General features: G+C 37.9%; 1 protein-coding gene across 2 annotated transcripts in view; it reads left to right on the top strand.

Moving 5' to 3' along the window:
- Positions 1-7,576, top strand: part of TMX3 (thioredoxin related transmembrane protein 3) — a 54,406-nt gene extending 46,830 nt beyond the window's left edge. For both annotated transcript variants that reach the window (XM_075921034.1, XM_075921035.1), the window contains 2 exons: positions 419-487; positions 3,368-7,576. In XM_075921034.1, coding sequence (XP_075777149.1) covers positions 419-487; positions 3,368-3,634 — 336 coding nt within the window. In that variant the 3' untranslated portion in view covers positions 3,635-7,576. The remainder of the gene's footprint in view (positions 1-418; positions 488-3,367) is intronic.
- The last annotated feature ends 7,692 nt before the right edge of the window (positions 7,577-15,268 follow it).

Below are 15,268 nucleotides of genomic sequence, written 5' to 3'. Positions count from 1 at the left end.
TTCTTCCAGCGGGGAAATGAACAAGCGTGTGGCTCTGTATTGGTAAACTAGTTGAACTGGTAAATAATTAATATTTGTATATGATAGAAGAGATGGTGAGTACTAGCATTGTACCAGTTGACCCTGTTCAATTAAAGCAAAATGATCTTGTGAGTGAAGAGAGAATGTGTCTTTTAAGAGATTATTGAAACCATAACTTTTGGAAGAACTGGAAACATGACTGAGCTTCATGAGGTACAAGAATGTCTATCCCAGTAGCTAGCCTTTTTCAAGGAAAAATCAGGTACTGGTAAAGCCTTCTGGAATGTTGAAAGTCTGCATACCAAAAAAAAAAAAATCCCACAAAAGGTCAGTTTAATATGATATTTAACTAAACAGTATTGACTGTTTTGATATCTGTTTCCTTTTGACATTTCAGGCACAAGGGGGTGATGGGTTTCTTCAACGAATCAAGAGAATAATTTATGATGCAAAGTCTACTGTAGTGGTAAGTAAAACCCCACATGCAGTTGAATACAAAATAAAATATCATCCATATTTTCAAGATCAAAAAGACTTAAATATCTTTTTCCAAAAAAAAGTAAAAAATACCTCTTCTGAAAAATCACTGAATATACTCCCAGTAATTACACACACAATGGATTTTAAAAAAGAATACCCTTAAATTATTAAATAAAAATGGTAAATTGTTATGAAATGTTTTGAAATTTTACAGACTACTGAAATGTTGAATTTTTGGTTGCAGACACATGATGGATAGTTTCCTTTTTATTTCTTGTCAATTAAAATGAATAAGGTCAAGTTAAAAGGTATAGCACTGGAGGATTCAAAAGCTCTTCGAAAGCTTTGTTTCTGACACTTCTGGAACCCATTTTCTGACAGTTCTGGAACCTACCTACACTGAAAAATGCTACTGTCAATTCAGTTAAGGTATAATGGAGGGCGGGGGGGGACTACAGTGACATTTTAAAGAGGTATTTTAGGTTACGGGTTATTTTTTTTAAAAAAGATGCTGAATATTTGTTGTGTATGTTTACTGGGAACAGTTTCCCTTATTTTTATAGCGGCATTGAGGTTTTCCACATTGATGGAAAGTTTTGGGTAAAGTAATTTCCCCCTTTTCTCAGACAAATAAGAAGCTCTTATAATAAACCATACACAAACTACATTAAAATAACATAATAAGGTTGCAAAATCAAGGACTCATCACTTAGGAAATGCCAATATAAAAATTGCCTGTGAGTCTTTAATTCATCCCCCTTGTGCAAACACCTCAGGATAATGTCTTTAATTCCGTTTTCACACATACTAAGTTTTTTCCCCACACAGGAATCTTTGCATAGCATGGACTGTGCTCAGTTAATTATCAGTTATTCAGTGTTCTTGTTTTTGTTTATTGTGTAGTATTTGTACCATGATCTGATGGCAGAATTATTAATTTTTGCTTTTCTATGATACTCATCACTATGGTGTATGTTTCATGAACTTTAAATACTTTGTCTTCACAACACCCCTGTAGGTCACCAAACTTCATCCACCCACTCCTATAATAGACCCATAAATGCTGAATTATTGATATCTTTAATCACTATTTAAAGACTTCAAGATGTAGATCAAGATGTAGAAAAGCCACCAGTTACTCTAGTGATCTGTAGTCCAAGCTGCAGAGGAAAGCCAAAACCCAACAGGGACTCTTGCCATCTGACATGAGAGGGGAGCTTCCTTTCCAACCCCAAAGATGGTTATCAGTTAGACCCCAATCAGGTCAGTGAGATCCACCAGCCAGACACCTGTGAAATAATTCACAGTAGTAATGCAGCCTTCCTTTAGTATCCCATCTTTGGATAATGGACATATTTACTAATAGCTGTAGATGTGCCACTTGTTGTTATAGGCAGTCTCATCATACCAGTCTGTCCATAAACTTATCAAGCTCAGTCTTGTACCTAGTTTGGGTTTTTTTGCCAGTTCTTTTCGGAAGGTTGTTCCAGAATGTCACTCCTCTGATGGTTAGAAACCTTCATCTAATTTCAAGACTACACTTTTGTATGGCAATTTTTGTTGTCTCCATGTTGGCTTTTAACTTAAATAACTTTCCTTACCATTTTACAGAGAACTGTGGCACAGAGAGATTAAGGGGCACAGAGGTTAAGGTAGAAATTATCTGCCAGTTTTGGGTGCCAGATTTAAGACAACCTGATTTTCAGAGTATCCCAGTTTATATAGCAGTTCATCTACTCAGCTCCCACCAAGTTCCATTGCAGCTTACAGTACTCTGCATTTCTTCAGATCTTACCAAACATCTGAAGTCAAGTGATGCCTGAAATAAGAAACAATTAATATCCACTCATGAAAGACTGGTTTAAGTGACTTGCCCAACATAAAACAGGAAGTCTATGTCAAAGGCAGGGATAGAATCCAGTTCTCAAGACCAATGTTCAACAGACCAAACCATGAGACTGTATTTTCCTCTTCCTTGTGTACCCTGCCTCGTTTACTGTGTAACTTCCAACATTGCAAAAAAAAAACAAGTTTGAGCATGTTCGCACATGATTAGTGAGGATAGAATTTTTGAGATTTTAGTTGTTAAATTCTAGCAAGTCTCTCTTGAGATTGTGCTGAGGTGGGCTTACACTGGCCAAATGTGGCCAGATTTTCAACAGGATATTAAAAGGTCATCTATGCACACCCCCCTTGCCCAATGTTAAGATTCTGTTATAAAGCCTAGGGCATGAAAACTTTCCAAAGAAAAGATTGCCAGAATTATTTTAACATTAAAAAAATGTTATTTTCTCATTCTCAGAAATGGCTGAACTGTTTTGGATGAAATTTCTGTTTATATAAAATGTCAAGTGTCCATCTCAAACTGATTTTGTGTGTGTGTGTATGTATGTAATATATAATATAAATCAGCCTAAAGCATGCACCTTGCATTGAAAATTTCAGCCCCAAATAGTAAAGTTTGACAAAGTTATAATTAAATGAAAATAGGGTCATTTAATGTCAGGTATCTTTAGTATTGTTGCTACCTCCAGCACATTTCAACTGCATTGTGATGTTAAATTTGCAATATTAAACTCAACAGTTCTCTCACCTATTTTCCAATTACAAAATATATAGTTGCCCCATAGTACTTTTCAGTTTCCCTAGTGAAACTATTTTTCTTCACGTTCAAAGATTTTTCACATGTTAAAAACAGCATTGGCATGATGGCTCAAGAAATGTCTCACCTTCCCCAAGAAAATGGATTAGTGCGTTTAGAAAGAATTATAGGCTGTTCAGAAATATAGTGAAAATTGTAAGAAATGCTATAAGGTATCTTAAATAGCCTCTAAAGTGCTTTTGACTTCAAATTGTATTTCAACAGTCTGTATTCAAGAGTTCTCCACTTCTGGGCTGCTTTCTCTTTGGTCTACCACTGGGTGTCATCAGCATCATGTGTTATGGAATCTACACAGCTGACACAGATGGAGGTATAGAGGAAATTGAAACGTCTAAAAAGGAAACTGGAGATAGGGAGCTTACAGATGAAGGTAGTGAGGAAGAACAAGAACAGGAAAAAAAAGAAAAATCTGCAGAACTTTCAGATGAAGAACATGGACAGAAAAATATACTTGATAAAAAAGAAGACTAAGTTGCCTAGTTTAAAGGATTGTATAATTTTCAAATAGCCTTATTTATTGAAGTCAGTCATTTAATGATGATCTTCACAGAAGAGGACCTTTTGTCTGTATTTTGCTAGTTTTGACTTGCATGTATTCAAATGTTATGAAATACAGGGTCAGGTGAAAGAGTGGGGACCTGAAAGCTTTCTTAATTATAACATTGTATCGGAAACCAATCAAATTGGGAAATTTGCATGCATTATTCTGACTGTTGTCTCTGAAGATTAGTGTTCCCAACATGTTTGTTCACAGGCAACAATCAGGTAAAATATGCTATATCCCTTGTTACATGTGATAATCTTTTAACGTTGTGTCTGACCTATATCAGGATCTTTTTATATGAATGGAAGTGCAAAAATTGCAGAAAAGCATAGAATGAAATATATAAATCTTACAGACTCTTAGAAATTATAATGGCTAGGAACGCTTAAGCTTCCATAAAGACATTTTTGTTTTAGATACTGTACGTTATTTTGAAAGAAATACCACTTTTTACATTTTAAAGTTGAAGATTGTGGTGTTAATTGCATAAATGCTTTGTTATATGGACGTTCTAAAATCAATTACTTGCAGTTTTCCACAGAAGATGTGTTAAATGCAAGACCTGATAGAGAGTTATTTATTAAAATAGTTCCTTACTAAGTAATATTTTATAAACAAGTAAAAATTGTTTGGGGACTGTTTGTACAGAAGTTTTGTCATGGAAAAATCAGTCCTTGATTGGAAACAGATTATTATTTTCCTAGGGTACATCTAAACTACTTCCCTTTCTCGATAAAGGGATGTAAATTAGATGTATCGAAATTGTAAATGAAGCCGGCATTTGAATTTCCTGTGCTTCATTTACATAATGGTGCCGCAGCTTTTTTCGAAAAACAGATTTTCGAGAAAAAAAATGCGGTCAAGATGGAGATTGTTCGACAGAAATGCCTTGTTCCGAAAGATCCTGTAACCCTCAAAAAATGAGGTTTACAGGATCTTTCGAAACGGGACATTTCTGTCCAATGATCCCTGTCTTGACTGCGGGTTTTTTTTCCCAAAAAGCCGCTTTTTGAAAAAAAACCCACGGATGCCATTATGTAAATGAAGGGCAGGAAATTCAAATCCCAGCTTCATTTACAATTTTGATGCATCTAATTTATATCCCTTTTTCAAAAGAGGGATGTAGTTTAGATCTGTACCCCAGTTGTGAATTATCTACAGTCTGGATGCATGTTTATGGTGGAAGAATAAATATAAGCATCCCTAGACAGCTAATTCCCACAGATAGATCTATAATGATACCAAATACCTTTTCAAAACTTTTTTGGAATAGTTTATTTATGATTCATAATCTTAAGTGCAAATTGTGACTTATTTTAACAGAAACATTTTATTTCAACACATTATTAAGCAAGGATTGATTTGATGTTGATAGTTTTTGACTACTAAGTTACAAACTGGAAAGGAAGCTAGTGGAGCCATTGTTAGCGCTGATAGAAAGAGGGATATTCGTCAGTGGAATGCATTTTTGTTAGCTATTTAATCATGAAAATAACTCCATGACACTGAAAGAGGCTAAATTTTCTCCAGGGTTGAAATCTCCAGGGATAAGATACAGAACTACCTTTGATTCTTTGGCTAGCATTGATGCCATGGAGATTACCATAGCAACCAAATTAATGCTCCTCTTTCAGTACTGGAGCTGTAGAAGATTCAGTTGGATAGTGAGGCATGAGCTGTGATATTTTTAAATGACACCTTACAATATAATACAGATAGTAATGTTTTCTGTATAAGGCAGCTTAATCATTTAGTATGTTACATGCTATAACACTGAATTAAGATAAATATTTCTAAATATGAATATGGATAATCTTAAATGAAAGATTTTGTGTTGGACTTAATATGCAGGTAAATTCAACTTACTTGAGGCAGCAGCAGCTGCATTCTTTTCCCTTTTGTGAAAGAAAATTAGTAGTTCTTTTCAAATAGTTTTAGTAACATCTAGCTATGTACAGAAGCTGAAGTGCAGAACTCAAGAAACTAAATGCCTGTCTAGAGATGCTTTACAGTGAAAGGGTGGATGCTGAGTACATCATGGAGATTAAGATATTATTTTCAGAAAGCTTTTTGATTTTCTTGGCGCTGTAGTCCCTGACAACTTTAGAATCCTGTATTTTCATTTTCTGTAGAAAAGAGATTCTCCTCCTGTCCCTGCTTGACATGAATATCTTCCTGAAGAAGAAAGAATCATGAGTACTTTTACTAACCAAATACAAAATAGGTGTACAGTATGGTTTTTTTGGACTCCCCTTTGTGAATTTTCTCCATTTATAATAAATAGAAATATAGATTTTAAATTTGGGTAGTTGAGTTGTAAATAGAAAATTTAGTTATTTTTAACACTTTTTTAAGTTGTGGAAGACTTTTTTCAGAACTTTTAGTCTTAGTTGTCTTCTGTTTGAAGAACTTGTAGTTACTTAATACTTTGTTTCAGAACTTCTTTAAACATAGTGTAGGTGCAGTTGTTGCATTACAGAACACTCCACTTTGGGTACGTTTAGACTGCAAGCTTCTTTCGAAAGAAGCTTCTTCGAAAGAGCGCTTTTGAAAAAGCTTATTTCGAAAGAGCATCCACACCTCAAAACTGGATTGTAAAAATTGAATCTGCTTCTTCGAAAGAGAGCATCTGGACTGCATGGACGCTCTCTCGAAAGAGAGCCCTGATTACTATTCACAGAATGGCCACCAGAACACCTGTGCTTTTTTTAGTTGCCTCTTCTTTCGAAAAATGTCCCTGTTCTGTGTGCTCACACACTTTTTTTGAAAGAGCTCTTTCAAAAAAGGCATTGTTCCTCGTAATTTGAGGTTTACCAATGTCAAAAAACCCTTGTGTTCTTTCGATTTAATTTCGAAAGAATGCAATTGTAGTGTGGACACAGGTGAACTTTTTTTGAAAAAGGGCAGGTTTTTTCGATAATACAATGTAGTCTAGACATACCTTAATGGCAGGCCACTTAAACTCTCAATAACTTTCAGTGCTAGTACATATAAACAGAATGAGAGTCTGAGCAGTGAGGAAGAAGGTGCTGCTTTGTCCATTATTTGTTGTTCTTCCTTTTTATTTCCTTTTGGACATTTTAGTTAAGATATCTGTCTTTTCAGTTAGTTGTCTGTCAGAATATATTGTACAAGGTCAAAAGTTAAAATATTTTTGGGAACTTAATTAACCATTGTGTTGTGTTTAGAAAAAAAAACTAGATTAAAAAAAAAATCCTTTTCCCCATAATGCTGTTGCATAAAATTCAGTTTTTACCACTACCACATGACTTAATTTTCCATATTCTTTTGTCACTAGTTTCTGTTGCTACAATAGTAGCCAAACAATTTGTTGAGAAATGATCTAGTGAGAAATGGAACTGGAGATGATACCTGTATGAACCCTGAGAGAGAAAACTCACTAGTGTCTGGTGTGGAAGTAACAGTAAGCTGAAAAATTTCTGGTGGTTTGATCAGAGTTAATAGACAGGCATGTCTCTGTCAGTCACTTTTATGCATTGTCAGGATAACCAGTTGTGTACTAACCTATAAAAATCCAAGCTTTAAGTGCACTGGCTTTTTCATCAGGCTGTGCTTCCAGCTGTGTCAGCCTAGGATGGGGGAAAACACACAGATACTCTTATTATATGTAAAATCCCTTTTTAGCTTGAAACAAGACAGACTTGTGATATAAAATGAAAGGATTTTTGTTTGATCATGTAAAGAACTTAGTACACTGAAGGTGACAGGGTTTTCTATTTTTTCTTCGATGGATGCATTCTCTAAAGGTTACAGAAGATAATGTACTAACTTCTTGAATTCATAAAATAATGCTTCTTTTTTGGCAGTCAAATGTAAGCCTTTTTTGTACAATAAAGCAATGGAAAAGATTTTGCTGGCTTTTATTCTTTGGTCATGATGCATTGTATATGGTTGGGCAAAATATTTTGAAGGGCCAGCCATTTCCAATAACTTTCCTTATTCTGTGCATAAAATGTGCTTATTTTGTTCTGGAAATCTATATGGTAGCTTTCCATACACAACAGTGACTTCATCCAGTCTGATGCCTCCTCATCCCAGTATTTTTAATTTCTCATTACATTCTTTCCATTGACATTTTGCCTATTTATCTTAAGTTATTCAGTACAACTAACAATATAAAGAGGGAAATGAAATTTTACAAATTGTGGTCCCTCCCGGCTTTCCTCTCACTTATGGCTGTTTTTTCAGCCAAAGGAAGTTGAAGTGTTTTAGCTTATATGCCCTCTTAAACCAATGTTTTGAAACGTTTTTCTAAAGGCAGTTCTGAAAAGTTATATATCTAATGTTTTGGGGAACTAATTATTAAACAACTCTTCCACAAAAGCTCCTTCAATTCTGTTTAAGATATATTAATAGCCAAACAGGGAGCCAACTTATTAAAAATATGGAACCTAATTAAATGTTCAAAATATTGCTTTCCTTGCATGAAATCAAAAATTCATTCATTTGTATAAATTACATACGAATGTTTACGTTTCTGAATAGGACAGAAAAGTTTAACTTACTCTGTTTGAATCAAAACCAAATTTTTTGGATTTAATCTTTTTTTGAAGAAGCCCAGTATTTTGCTGATAATTTGCTAATTAGTATTTATATTGAATTTGTGCCCAGAAGCCCCAATCAGGGTTGAAATTTCATTTTGCTGGGAGCTGTACAAACATAAGATCCCTTTCCCCAAAGAGTTTTAAAATCCAAGAAGATACTACATATTTTAGGGATGCAGACTGTGACAAAAAACTGGCTATGGGTAATACGGCTCCCAAGCCCAAAACATAGAAATCTTGACTACCATCTTCTGCTCTAACCACAGCTTCTCAACATTTTAAAGTACATCAGGCTGTCATATTGGATAATGTTTTAAAATGAGATTGTAAACACTGACTGAAATCTGACTTGTCTACAGTGGGATTTCACCAAAACTTTAGTTTTTCCTCCTACTTTTGGTTTACCAAATCCAGTGGTTCCTAACATGACCTATTTGGTCAATATAAACATTTCAAAATTGTGAAACCTCTAGGAATGGCATTTCCCAAGTACAAAGTGGACTCAGTAAAAGGGAACAATCTTGTGCTCTTCTCTAGCATCTTCCACTTAAGACTTAGAAACTACTTTTATGAATTTTGCTTTGTTGAAAAAGTTTTGCTGTTTTCATGTCAAAACATTTGGCTAGCTGAGGTGCAGCATTTCTTGCATGATAAGCTGTTGGTTTACCAAAACAAATGTTACATTTGTGATAGTTGCTCCTAGTGTTCATGCTAATAAAAATCCCATGGTGAGTGTGGGCTGTGTGCCAGCAGAGCACAACCATTATTTGTGTTCCTTCTGTTTCTGAAACAGTCATTTGTGTGTGTCTCCACATTTGTCTTTGTATTACTTGTCTCTTCTCTGACACTGTTCTCCCGCCTCACCCAGGTTCCTTTTTTTTTTTTCTTCATACCCACTTTTTAACTTTAGTTTTTCTCCTACTTCTCTTTATTTTGACCCTTAGTGTTCTGAAGCAGCATTTTGGTTTCAGCTGCCATCTTTCCCATTGCCTACAAAATTCTCTACTGCCAACTTTAGCACATAATGGGTGTCATCCACTTGAGCTACTTTTTAACAAATGCTCTTTTCTCTTTGTACTGTGCCCCATCTTTAAGTAAAGCTATTCATTTTCCCTCCCAAATGCTGGTTTTGTACACTGTACGTTTGTAGCATGAGTTCTTAAAGCAAATAGCTTATAGCTGTTTACCAGTGTGTTGTAAAATCCTTCCAGTTATTTAAGCATTAGAATAATATATTTGTATTACTGTAGCGTTTAGGAATCTCTATCATGACTTATCCCATTGTGCTAGGCTCTGTACAAAAAACAGCACTGAAAATCTCTGTTCTAATTTTAGAACCTGGTTAGTGTATTGCAATGTTTTCAACATACCCTTTATTAAATTGAATAATAAGTGGGCAGTGGCGCAATTATAAATCCTCACAGCTGCTATTGCACTCCTCATGTGTTATACCTGTGCAGCATGATTAATGTTAAAATTAATGCCAATTTTGAGTGTGTTTGGCATGCAGCATATATTTAACCAAGATGGATGTTAAGTACTAATTTGATAATTTCATCACACAGTCTTAAAATGAACTCTGGGCTTCACAATATTCACCTACTGCTGGAAGAAATATTTTGCTTCTGTTGTAAAATATGACAGTCATGTTCAATAGTTCCTGTGACATTTTTACTTATTGGGATGGTAAATTCGATCTTAAATTTAAGCAGACTGGGGGGGTAATGTAGTCATACGGAGTTGCAAATGAAGCCTGGGATTTGAATTTCCCGAGCTTCATTTGCATAAAGCCGGCCGGTGCCATTTTTAAATGCTGGCTAGGTCGGACCCCACATGCGGCACGGACTAGCTTGTTCGGATTAGGCTTCCACGAGGCGTACAGCTAGTTCGGATAGGAAGCCTAATCCGAACTAGCTAGTCCGTGCTGCGTGTAGCCGCGCGGCACGGGGTCCATCCTAGCCGGCATTTAAAAATGGCGCCGGCCGGCTTTATGCAAATGAAGCCTGGGAAATTCAAATCCCGGGCTTCATTTGCAACTCCGTATGACTACATTACCCCCCGTAGTTCGAACTAGGGGGGTAGTGTAGACATACCCCAAGAAAGTAAGAATTTTGAAGCGGAGTTTGGAAATCTGACACTGAAATTTTTGCTTAACCCATTTTAGTGTGTTTAATTTTTTCAACTTATCTCTCCATGACTGGAAACCTTTCAGATCATTCCATCTTAGAATTTAAAAGAATGCAAATCTGCAGCAGAGTGTGAATGGGTAACATTTAATAGAGGGGGGGGAAAAGTTCTAAATACAGGTCTCTTACTGCACATCATGTAGTCTTTAAATTTTACACTTTGCAGCATGCTTTTGTTTCTACATATCAGTGATTGTTATCAGGAGGAAAGCTGACAGTGCTATTGAGTGGAGCCATGGTTTTTGTTACTTCCCATAGAGTACCCAGAGGTGCAGATACCGTGCAGGAACATGGTATTCTTTCAATGCACCATAATTGTGTCAGCCCCAACCAGTGGAGAGTAAACCTGTTGGCACAACAGTTGTCAGAAAAGTCAATGTTAAGACCTCTCAGATGCAAGAGCTCAAATTGTTCACCTAAAATTTGAGCTTTCTAAACAAATTATCTTTAGCTGAGTTTATTTATCTTACTTTATATATCTTTAGATATAGTTCTAAAGAGAGGATTTGATTGGCTTGAACTGACTTGTACTGTAAAATGCAGGGAGATAATTATTGTACAAGTGGGACCTTGCTCATCTTGCACCCCTGGAACCTTAGCGATCCTGAACAACAGAATTTTCTGGACTGGGGAGGTTAAGGCTACCTGCTGTAGGCCCACAGCCCTTCTGGGGCTACTCTTCCTGTCCGGGCCTGGGACTACACTCCCCACAGTACTGTTTCCAACTGAGTCGTGCTCTTACCGCTGGCTCAGGCTGCACTCCTAGGCTCTTGTCCAGGCTGTGTTCCTGGGCACTGGCCCTCTACCTCTGGCCCAGGAATGACTACGCTCTCTGCTGTGTTGGCACAGCTAGGACTGTGCTGCCAGCCCCCGCTGCCTCCATCCCAGGTGCTGTTGTACCCACCACACCATACCTGCTACCATGGTGGCTGCGCTCCCCACCACCAGCCCAGTCCCTGAACCTGGCCAGCTGAGACTCTTGTCCATCAATATCAATGGTCCAGTTGCCAGACCAGAGAGTCCTGGATTTTAGAGTTGCCACCCACTTGTACTTCCACTGCCAAGCTGAGTAAGTGGCTACAGTCTTAGCCTGTTCTACACTGCAGTTAGTCTGACACAAGGTAGCTTATCTCAACCTAACTTTGTAAGTATCTATACTAATATACACTACACTGACTTATTACGCCATTCATAGAGGTGAAATTATTTAAGATGACACAGTCAGTGTAGTCACTGTTACGTATAGTGGTTTTAGTGGCTTCCAGGGTATGTCCCACAATGCCCCCTGTTGACTGCTCTGTTAACATTTTGACCTCTGCCACTCAGTGGCCAGTTACATACACCTTCCCTAAAAGCCCCATAATTTTTTAAAATTCAATTTCCAGATTAGCCAGCTTGGAGAGCGCCCCTAACAAGTGCCCAGCTGGCCATGTTGACTACATGCTGCAGGTGTGCTCTTGCCTGTACTGCTCAGGAAATGATGCATCTCCTGGATCTATAGAAAGAAGAGGCTCTGCTGGCACAGCTCTGATCCAGCTCTAAAAACATGAACATCTACAAGCCCATCACTTGGTGTATAGAGGAAAAAAAGCTACAAGAGGGACCAGAATCAGTGCCATGTGAAAGCCAAAAGTCTGCAGCAGGTGTACCAGAAGGCAAGGAAGACCAACAATCACTCTAGTGTGGAGCCAGAGACCTGCCACTTTCAAAAGGAGCTGCATGTCATTCTCGGCAGAGACATCACTGCCATCCCCAAGGGCATCATGGATACTCTGGGGAAGCATCCTCGCGGATCCTCACTGTAAACAGTGGGGAGGACAGGCAACTAGAGGATTCAGTCGTGTAGCAAGCCAGGATCTGTCTTTGACTTCTCTGGAGTCCAGCCAGTCCCTACTGTCTAGCCCAGGCGAGCCTGGTGCAGGGAAGAAACCTTTGCTGAGTACACAGTTTGCTTTGACATTGCAGGAACAGGACTTCCAAAAGAGCAGGTCACAGCTCTTTTTTTATTATATTTTTATTACTTATGCTAGAAGATGTAGTGAAAGAACCAACAAAGGTAGAGTTGCTATCTGCTTCTCCCAGCCAGTGTGTGCACGCAGGGGCCTGCTGCCACCCAGCCATGCTGAGCCCTGGACGCTTTATTCTTCTTGGAGTTTTCTCATGCATAGAAAGCAAGGAAAATCAGAGTTCAAGGACTCCAAAAAGGAAGTTACATCCTTGATTTTGACATGCACTATTGATTTATATTTATTACCTTAATATCTGCATCTTGTACATTTGAAGAGCTCCTTATTATGTTGGCATTACAATTCAAGAATTCACGATCTTTATTCTTCTGATAAAGTCCACCTGACTACCCCAGCCCTGTCAGCTTAGGATCCATAAATGCTGTCATTCATTTATGTACGCATGCATGTCACAGTTGCATTTTTTTCCCCCTGGACGCTGCTGACATGAGGGTCAAGAGCCTGCTGCCCCATCGTGTGATGTCATTAATGTTTTTTGTCAAGAAAGCGCTGCCTATATTTTTGGTTATATTTTGCAGTTCTTGAATACTACTGGGAGGAGGGGATAATAAAAAAATCTGTTACAATGACGTGTATTGTGTGCACGCAGATGCAATGTAAAATAATACTTGACTGCTTAAAATTAATTACAATAAATATGCAGTCATTTCCCATTTTGCATAATTGCAATTGATTTTTCATTCCTAACAGTAGTTTGCATTTGTCCTTACTGAATTTTATCCTATTTATTTCAAAGACCATTTCTCCAGTTTGTCCAGGTCATTTTGAATTTTAATTCTGTTCTCCAAAGTGCTTGTACCCCTCCCAGCTTGGTATCATCCACAAACTTTGTGCGTGCATTCTGTTCCATTATCTAAATCATTGTTGAAGATTTGAACAGAAATAGAACTAGGACTGATCCCAATAGGACCCTACATTATGTGCCTGTCCAGTGAGACTGTGAACCACTGATAACTATTCTCTGGGAATGGTTTCCTAACCTGTTATGCACCCACTTTTTAATTGCTCCATCCAGAGTTTCTAGAGTTATTTACAGTTGGTTTATGAGAAGGTCGTGTGAGACCATATTAAAAACTTTCCTGGTCTGCTCCTTCCTCCCTATCTGCAAGCCTTATTACCTCATCAAAGAAGGCTAGGTTGGTTTGATGTAATTTGTTCTTGACTAATCCATGTTGACTGCTACTTATCACTTTATTATCTTTTGGGTGTTTGTAAATGGATTGCTTGATTATTTGCTCCATTATCTTTTTGGGTACTAAGATTAAGCTGACTGTACTGTAATTCCCCAGGTTGTCCTTATTCCCCTTTTTATAGATTGGCAGTATATTTCCCTTTTCCAGTCCTTTGGGATCTTCCTGTCTTCCATGAGTTTTCAAAGATAACTGCTAATGGCTCAGATATTTTCTCAGTCAGCTCCGTGAGTATTCTAGGATGTATTTAATCAGGCCTTGCTGACTTGAAAACATTTGAAATGTCTAAGCAATGTTTAACTTGTTCTTTCTCTTTTTAACCTCAGATCCTACCTCATTTTCATTGGCCTTTACTATGTGAGAAATCCAATTGCTACAATTTTTTTGTGTGAAAACTGAAATAAAAGTCATTTAGCATTTCTGCAACGTCCACATTTTCTGTTCTTGTCTTTCTCCCCTCACTGAATAATGGGCCTATCTTGTCCTTGGTCTTCACCTTGTTTCTAATGCATTTGTAAAGTATTTTGTTAGTCTTAATACCTCTAGCTAGTTTAATCTCATTTTGCACCTTTGCCTTTCTAATTTTGTCTGCGTGTGCTTCTGGTGTTAGTTTACATTCATCCTTTTGTAATTTGCCCTAGTTTTCATTTTCCTAAGGAGAACTGAGAATGTAGGGCTTGCAATTTTTGTGGATGAAAAGGAGTGAGTTCAGTACACTGTGCTTCCATTTATCTCATGAATACATTTGGATCCCTGGGGTGCAGTCTGGAAGTGTAGAACCTCCTGTGCCCCCGTAACTCTCCAGCCTAAGATGTCACTCATAATGCTGTGCTAGTGACAGACACTGTCATCACTCAGAACAACTGCATGTGGAGCCCCATACCCAACTATATTGCATGAATGCTCCCAGAACCACGCAGAAAAAGGCACTAGTCAAATCCCCCAACTCCCAGCCTTGCACTACTCAAGATAAGCCATGCAATTGTATTAATCAGTTCACCACTTCATCAATGGAACTATATTGGTCTTTGTGAACTTGGGCAGTTTACTAGACATTTCGGACAAACTCACTGGTAAAGACAAACAGTAAAATGATGACAAAAGATAGCATTTAAGTGATAGAGGAAAGTCAGGGTTGTTACCAAAAGAAAATATAATATAAGCATACAGGCTGAACTCTCAACCCTATTCGATGATGCCTAGTCTAGTTGTCAGCCGACGGTCAGGGCAGTGTGTGCGTGTGTGTTACACCCAAGTCTTCAACTGCTCAGACCGGGGTCTCGTCTCAGTGGGCAGCCTAGGAGGCTGGAGGGCGCCCCGAAAAAGAGTTGAACATCTGTGACTTTACTGATAGGACCGGGGTCCCGTCGCAGAGGGCAGCCAACAGGCTCTCAGATGCCCCGAGTTTATAGGAAGAGCTTATTACACCTCAGATTTTAGCTGCTAGGATACAGGACCCCTTTGCAGCGGGCAGCCTGGGGAGGCTGAGAGATGCCCCAACGGATCTGTCCCCTGGAAGCGACACGATCCAAAATGCCCAAGCTCTCCCTATATCTGTCCCTTATGATCAGCTGAAGTTCTTTTAAATTGTGC

The sequence above is a fragment of the Pelodiscus sinensis genome, chromosome 2, assembly GCF_049634645.1.
Source record: "Pelodiscus sinensis isolate JC-2024 chromosome 2, ASM4963464v1, whole genome shotgun sequence".
In the NCBI taxonomy this organism is placed as follows: domain Eukaryota; kingdom Metazoa; phylum Chordata; order Testudines; family Trionychidae; genus Pelodiscus; species Pelodiscus sinensis.
This window is presented reverse-complemented; position numbering and strand designations above follow the sequence as displayed.